The 8,116-nt window shown below is 43.8% G+C and overlaps 1 protein-coding gene across 4 annotated transcripts in view; it reads left to right on the forward strand.

Moving 5' to 3' along the window:
* CHRDL1 (chordin like 1) overlaps positions 1–7,822 on the forward strand; it is a 110,039-nt gene extending 102,217 nt beyond the window's left edge. For all 4 annotated transcript variants that reach the window (XM_046673562.1, XM_046673560.1, XM_046673563.1 and 1 more), the window contains exons 10-12: positions 243–410; positions 2,141–2,230; positions 5,455–7,822. In XM_046673562.1, coding sequence (XP_046529518.1) covers positions 243–410; positions 2,141–2,230; positions 5,455–5,585 — 389 coding nt within the window. In that variant the 3' untranslated portion in view covers positions 5,586–7,822. The remainder of the gene's footprint in view (positions 1–242; positions 411–2,140; positions 2,231–5,454) is intronic.
* Positions 7,823–8,116: the final 294 nt, after the last annotated feature.

The raw sequence follows: 8,116 nt of genomic DNA on the forward strand, positions 1-8,116 counted from the left end.
TCTTATCACATGGACTTAAAATAAAGGTCATGTGCTCCTTTGTGATTTGATGGCTGTTATAGGAGCAGCCTAAGCTGAGCCAATTAAATATGGGTGGAATTTCTATCTCTGTAAGAATGTTCTTGTTGATTGTGCACTTTTGATGAGTGTGAGGTGTTATGAACAATAAGATACATAAATGCAGAAGTTTGCTTCCAGTTTTGGAAAACCATGACAGAACTCTACTTGCTTCCTGATTCCAGAAGAACTTCCAGGACAAAGCTTTGACAACAAAAGCTACTTTTGTGGAGAAGAAACGATGCCTGTATATGAGTCTGTGTTCATGGAGGATGGGGAGACCATCAGAAAAATAGCGCTGGAGACCGAGAGACCACCTCAGGTAGAGGTCCATGTTTGGACCATTCGAAAGGGTGAGCAGTAATTTCTTTTTTTTTTTTTTGTAAGGGGGCACAGGGAAGGAGGAGAAGACTCACCTAATTTTGCTTCACCTATTCCTCTGTTTGCATCAGAAGTTCTCCTGATTGCTTAGAAGCTAATGCAGGAGTAACACAGTTGTTATTATAGCCTTTAACTTTAATCATGGCCTGGGCTATAAAGTAAGTATTGACCCTTGGGTTTGTTCTCTTTCTCATACCACCAAAGGCTGGAGGAGTGGTTCTCAACCCTGACTGCACATCAGAATCATCTGGGTTTTCAAAATACTAAATGCCTGGGCACATTGTGTTCATTGCCACCCTACAGCTGTTCAAACCATCCCATAGATACCAGCCTAGTGCTGATCTAGTCTGGTCAAGTTTTCTAGGAATCCAAGGTGAGATTTCAATTGGAAAATAAAGCACATCCTCTTCTACTGACTCCCTCATAAGGCTCAAGAGAGCTCAAACTTTAGTATGTTTCAGCATCACACAAGGAGCTGGTTTAGAACACAGCTACCTGGCCTTAGCCAAGAGATGCCAATTCAGTAGGCCTTGGGTGGGTTCTGAATATTTGCATTTTTAACGGATAGCCAGGTGATTCTAATGCAGGTGGCCCTTGGACCATACTTTGAGAACCAACTGCCCTAGTATTTGTGGGGCTATTTTCCATCTCTTTTCACAACAGTTTTTCTTTCTCGAAAGAATGAGCTCTTCCCCACCCCTTAAAAAATATGCTGGAACACACATATGTTTCTCACAATGTTTATTTTTGCTCTATGCCTAGGAATGTTGATTTTCCATCTCTAACTCCCTAGCTCCTCTGTAACTGGTCACTTAGGACTAAGCGCTCTTCTGTTGGCTTCCCTTGCAGTTGGCCCACTATTCATTGCCCCATATCTCTCACCCCACAGAGATGTGTGGATGTTTTTCAACTTGCTAGTGTAGCGTCTAAATAGCCACTTGTTCATGGTGCTGCGTAATCCAGGTCTGTGCGTGGTGGGCAGAGAAAAACCCAGGCTTCATTTATGTTGCTCCCTGTAGACCTCTTGGGGATTATTGAAGTGGGCTAGTAACATGTTGCTCCTTAACTACAAGGCAGTTTTCAGTTGTTTGTGTTATTCTGATAAAAGCTATTCAGGCAAAGTTGAGACTATGGGAGCCTCATCATTTTAACTCTCCTCATTTTTTATAAGGGAAAGCTAAAGGAGCTGTGAATATTTCCCAAAGGAAAATATGGCTTTTGGGTGAGTTCAGGAACAGGGATGGCTTCTCCATTTACACAAACAACCTGCCTGCAATCCCCTTGCTGGCTCTCACTGCCTAGCCAGGAGGGCAGCCCAGTGGTTTGGCAGGGACATAGCCTACCCAGACTTGGGGCAAGGGCAGAATTTCTAATACTGTGTTTGGCTACAGAAGCTTCAGCCAGCACCCGTGCCTGATTCTATGTGGCTTTCCCTAGGAGTGGGTTCCATGGTCAGGAGCACTGTCTCCCTTATCTCCATCCTCTGGAGAACCAGGGGGAGGCCAGTGAGCCAAGGAAACAAATGGAGTCAATTATAACCCTTGAGCCATCCAAGTTCCTGGTTAAGCACATTACACAGCCCAGTTCGATACTCCTAAGCCCCAGTAATGAGATGATATGCTCAGCCCAAGCAGAAAAAAAGAGTTGGTGGTTCCAGATAGAGAGTGCCTGACCACCTGCCCCACTTTTTGCTTGGCCCTAGGCATCCTCCAGCACTTTCATATTGAGAAGATCTCCAAGAGGATGTTTGAGGAGCTCCATCACTTCAAGCTGGTGACCAGGACAACCCTGAGTAAGTGGTACCACCTCTCTTTCTTTACTCCTCCCTGGAAAATGCATCCAGTTTTCAATATAGCGTAGCCCCAAATAAAGTCCCTCTGTATTCTCAGTGCACATTATCAATGCTCAATATCAACATTAGAGGTTGTTTTGTCTCTTCTCCGGGTGACTTAGCAGTGAATGGGGTGTCTGAATGGGAACTTAAAAGCTTGGACCTGGTGAATACAAATCCAGATGTAGTCTGAGCATAAGCCACCTCACGTCAAAGTTTCCTGAACATCTTTAATTAAACTGCTAAACCCAGAGTCTCAAGAGGGTTGGAGAAAGCTTACAAGATTCTAGGTCTGGTGCATTTGTGGAGACTTCATATCTGGAAGGATATGTCCTTTGGTGGTGGGGATGAGAGACAGAAAATGGATGCATATCAATTCCCGTGCTGTATCAAAGTTCTGTTTGCCTCTTTGAAACTGCCCCTGGGTGGTCATGTTTCTTTAAAAGCATTCAGGCACTCAAGCATAACTTGCAGCTGTCCCACTTTCTACGCTAGATGGAGCCTAGGGACTGCTAGGCACTGGAGGGTGGTGGGGGGAGCACTTCTGAAGGAATAAAAGGCACAGACTTTCTATCCACAGGGAATTCTCATGGGCGAGACAGAACATGAAAATGCCTCCACTATGAATTAGTTTAGTTCTGGGGACTTAAATACCTAAGTGCTCAGGGGAATCTGCAAAGAACAATGAGATGAGAGCCAGGTGGGCTTAGTCGGGGAAGGCTTCGGGGAGGAGGTGTGTTTTGAAAGAGAAGGGTGTGACTGGGCAACAGGTCAGGAAATCAGTCCAGGGAGAGGGTGCAGCCTAAGAGAAGACTCAGACAGGAGCAAACAAGAAATGTAGGTGTGGGTGGGTGGGTGGGTGTGGGTGAGGAACAATTACAAAGGCCACATAGGGTGCACTGAAAGAAGAAGAGTTGGAGGTAGGAAGTAGTCAGAGTGCCTGAAAGAAGCCAGAGAGAAGTTCAGATAGAAGGCAGGTAGCCTTGGTACTTGCTGCAAATTTACAATCAGCGTAGTGATATCAAAATGGTGCTGTGGGAAACATGTCTCTCAGCTGTCAGATGGATTTATTAAGCACCTACTTTGATGAAGCCATATTCGGAAGAGCCCAATATGCCATGCAAAGAAGTTGGACTTGATCTCCAGACCAGGGAACCCCAGTGGCGGTCTTCAAGCAACTGAATGATGCATTCAGATCTGTTTCTTAGAAAGAGGTGTTTGCTGTGTGAGTGAAAGGTGGATTATTAGTGAGGCAGCTGGTGATAGTCTGAATTAGGAAGCTATTCTACTGTATTAAGTTGGTTAGACAGGGGAGGAGGGGTCACTGTGAGGGACATGAGGCACATCTCTGAGGTTAAATCATCAAGATCAGTATCAAAGAGAGAAATGAGTTTGGAATGACTCCAATATTAACAGCTTTATAGACTGGGTGAATAGTAATACCATTCACCGATGGGAAATTCTGGAGAATAAGCAGGGATTGGTAAAAAAATGAATTTCACTTGAGACATGTTTAGATTAAGATGCCTAAGGGCCATCTGAGCAGAGTTATCCAATAAGCTGCTGAAAATAGGGTTGATGAGGTGAGTTGTTCTGCAGGAGACTGATAGACAATAAACTGGACAGTAGGAGAATTCAAATAGAGGAGTCAGGAGTCCTTACGTGTGAATAGAGAATAAAAGAGGCAGAGTGTAGAATCTCAGGATCAATGATGTAACTTTTTAAATTAACAATTAATTTCAAAGAACGTATTTTTGTTTGTACTGTTATCAACGCACTGCTCTAGGCATCAGGGACTTGAAAGATGATTTAAACAAACTCTCTGCCCATAGCAGTTAGGATCTGGGGTGTGTAACAGAAGTAGATGATGTCTGCCTCTGACTGTGTGCAACTGAAGGAACTGGGTAATGAGATGATCTTTCAGGGTCACCTGGGGACAAAGAAGAAGAAGCCTGACCCGTTTGTCTAATGTGCCTGTCAGATCCTGGCACACAGGAGGGCTTCAGTAAAAGCCGGTTCTTTGCCCAACTCTTCTTTCCTCTCCCATCGAGTCAGAGAGAATAGGAGAAAGTGAAGAATCCAAAGGAGAAAGGAGGAGAGAAATTGAGTCCATAAGGAAGGGGGTCATGTTCTCATGTGGCTAGAGAAAGAAAAGAGGTTCAAAATAGGTTCTGGATTAAGAGGAGCTTGCTGACCTTGGACTAGGAGTTCTCCAGGTTGCAACACCATGAGAGCAGGAATAAAAAGCCTAAAGAGGGTATCTAGGGTGGGCAGTTTGTTATGCAGGTTATTTAACAGGGCAGGAGAAGGAAGATCTTGCCACTCAAGGACCAGGAAAGTTAGAAAAGGGATGGTCCAGGGACATGGGGTGGTTTCCAGTGCTCAGCACAGAGTGTGCACTCAAAAATGCTCAGTTAGCATGACAGAATGGGGAATAGAGAAGTTGGTAAGGACACATTGGAAGTGTGGAGAGTCCATGGCGGGAAAAGAGAAAACAGGGAATGGAAGGGGACACGAACAGAGACGACAGGGAAGGGAAGAGATACAGCCGTGTTCACTCAGAGTAGAAAGGGAGCACATTGGGGATATGAGAATGGAATTCTATAAGGAGCCATAGGAGGGAATTGAGGGCTGCTAAAGAGGGTGGAAAGACAGTATGTGGGCATAGGAGAAAGCAGAGGTGAGCAGTTTTTAACAAAGGGTAGCAGGAAGAGAGCAGAGCAGTAAATAATCAAATAACCCAAACCAATATTTGGACGCCCCAAAGTAAGCGAAGCCCCGGTATGCAGCAAGTACTATTTTCCAAAGTGCCCTCTCTGAATTGGGGCCGAGTGAGCCACCTAAATAGCTAACAACCTGATAATGGAGCATTTTGCAAATGCTAAATATACTTAAAAATTCCAAGAATAATGCTTAGGTTTTACTCATGAGGAGGCAGTTATGTATTATTCCTGGGATTCTTACAAATTGCTGTCTGTTGAAATGAAAACTCCATGGCCCATTTTCCATATCTGTCCCCAGAAAAGTGTTTTGGGGGCTGCTTTGCTGAAACCACCTTATATTTGTATTCCAACTCCCCTGGTGGGTTCGTGAGTTGGTGGATAAGGATGGGGTATATTGGTGATACTCCTAATTTGCTCTGTTCTCCTCTTACATCTCTGGGCCACTTTGTGTTTGCCTTATAGGCCAGTGGAAGATCTTCACCGAAGGAGAAGCTCAGATCAGCCAAATGTGTTCAAGTCGTGTGTGCAGAACAGAGCTCGAAGATTTGGTCAAGGTTTTGTACCTGGAAAGGTCTGAAAAGGGCCACTGTTAGACGAGACAGACAGTATTGGATAGGGTAAAGCAAGAAAACTCTAGCTGCAGCTGGACTGCAGGCTTATTTTGCTTAAGTCAACAGTGCCCTAAAACCCCAAACTCAAATGCAGTTAATTATTCACGCTATGCACAGCATAACTTGCTCCTTTATGTGGAGTGGTGTGTCAGCCCTTAAACATCTCCTCCAAAGAGGCTAGAAGAGTCTTGAATTATTTGTGGGAGGAAGAGGGATAGAACACCACAACACTGCTCTAGTTTCTGGGCGAATCACATTTCTTTGCAGGTTAAAGAGTAAACAAAACCCCAGGGTTTCTCTCTAGAAAGTTATTCCAATGAAAGAAAGAGAAGGGAATTGCTTAGTAGGAGTTCTGTAGTACAGAGAAAATATTTGTATGAAATGATACTCTTTGAATTTTAGAATGTTTTGTGTTTTTTTAAAAAATTAACTCCCCATCCTCACATACACAGACACACACTAAACTACAGCCTTCCTTCTGAGGCAAGGCTAGTGTAGACTCTCCCTTTCTTTCCCTTGTCTGGCTCCCAAGTAGCTTGGAGGTTGTTGGCACCCAGGAAGATAAATAAGTAATTGTGAGCAGAAGGCTCTGCCCTGGGGTCTTGGTGTAACTGTTGAAGTCACCACCTATAGTGGCAGGGTGAAGAATAAGAACACCATTTGATGGCTGCATTCACTTTGAAGTGGTAAATAACTTTTCCCTAATGATACCGCTCCTCTTTTTTTCCTGAACCAATGGGGCTGCCATCAAGAAGTTAATATTGGATGAAACTTGCAGAAACTGAATCCATATAAGAAAATAATTGTTGAAGAAAGGAGTTGATAGAAGTCAACAAGGCCATCTTTGTGTTTTCAAGTCAATAAAACTCACCAATTAATAGCTCAATATTCACTAATTTTCTTGGGGCCGTAGTTTTCTAGTCCAAACACTTAGGTTTAATGATTAAATTCTAGAAGCTCCTTAAAAGGGCAGTTTCCCTTCTTCCCCAAGCATAGGAGTTGATTTTTACTTTTGCAAAGGGACTCAGTCCTCACAAGCTTCTGAATGTTGACTCTTTAGTTAGGAGAAGTATTGCTCTTTTGGGGAGATGGGAATTCTGATGAAGATCTTTATCCTAAGCCTTCCTACCATTCTCTTGTCATCCACCAAGCATAGATTTGAATCATGGATCCTAGAGAAGGCTGCTCCAAAGAATGTCTATTTGCAGCCCAATACCAGAGCATAAATTATTCATTCTGTGGCCTGGCTTTAGAAATCATCTTGGTGGGACAACTATAAATTTTCCACAGCAAGGATCTCAAGCCTACCTTCTAGATGTATCTCCTCTGAGGAGCGTGAATGAAGTCTAGTATTTAGAAATATTAAGGACCCAGAATTCCTGTATTTCCCACTCCATGACCATAGGTGAGAGGAACATTTTTTTCCTCGAGTATTTGACACCAATAGGGAAAAATGTAAAAGGTACAGTCTTTATGGCAACCTGGCACAAAGGAGTCTGTTCTCATAAAGGAGACACTGGAGCCCTGTGGCCAGGCCCTTCATGGGACAAGCCTCTCACTCCCTCACACCCATTCTCCTTGGGAAAGGGAAGTAGGACATCCAGGGTTGAAAGGCTACGGAGCATTATTGGGGGGAAGGGTGTTAAGTAGCTGCTGCCTCCCGCCCCGAGGTGGCAGTATTTCCATAGTGTGGGAATAACCGGATCCTGAAGCAAAAGCTGATTTCCCCTTCTAGATGACTCACCCCAAAGCCTTCCCACCCAGGTGTTCTCTGAAAGCTCAACCTTAAGGGAACACCCAGAGAGTTTCCCTAGATAGACTCCTGCCCCCAGGTGCTAGGACACACCTTTACAAAGTACTGTGTGAAGCAGGAGCTAGGGAGCTGTGCTAGGCCAACGTAGAAACCCTCCAGTGCTTGGTGTTGTGTAGGGAGTAGGACATAGGGAGAAGAGGCCAAGCAGCCTGTAGTTGGTAGCAAGGAATGGATGTGGTTCTTCTTGTGTATTTATTTGTGTCATAAACACTTGGAACAACAAAGACCATCAGCACCATTTAGCAGTTGTAGTCATTTGTAGTTAACTCATGTAAACAAGTAAGAGTAACATAACAGTATTACCCTTTCACTCTCCTTACAGGACATGTACCTAAATATGGTACTTATTTATGTAGTCACTGTACTTCTGGATTTTTAAATTAATAAAAAAATTAATTTTGAAAAATCATCTGCAGTAATGTGTGAGTGATTGACTCTCTGGTCAATATGGACCTTGGACTAGTAACAGGTGATGGGGGGCCTCACTGTTTGACACTCAGCCTGACACACTTCTCACACTATAGCATCGTGGTTAAAAGTGGGAACTTTGCAGTCAGATTACCTGGGGTTTTAATCCAAGCTCTGTACTTACCAGCTGTGTTTCTCAGTCTCCTCAAGTATGAAATGGGGATAATTACTGGTACTATTGCCTTTTGCTTGCAGTCTTGCAGTGAGATTTAATTTAGTCAATGCATGTAAA

This window comes from Equus quagga, chromosome 10, assembly GCF_021613505.1.
Source record: "Equus quagga isolate Etosha38 chromosome 10, UCLA_HA_Equagga_1.0, whole genome shotgun sequence".
In the NCBI taxonomy this organism is placed as follows: domain Eukaryota; kingdom Metazoa; phylum Chordata; class Mammalia; order Perissodactyla; family Equidae; genus Equus; species Equus quagga.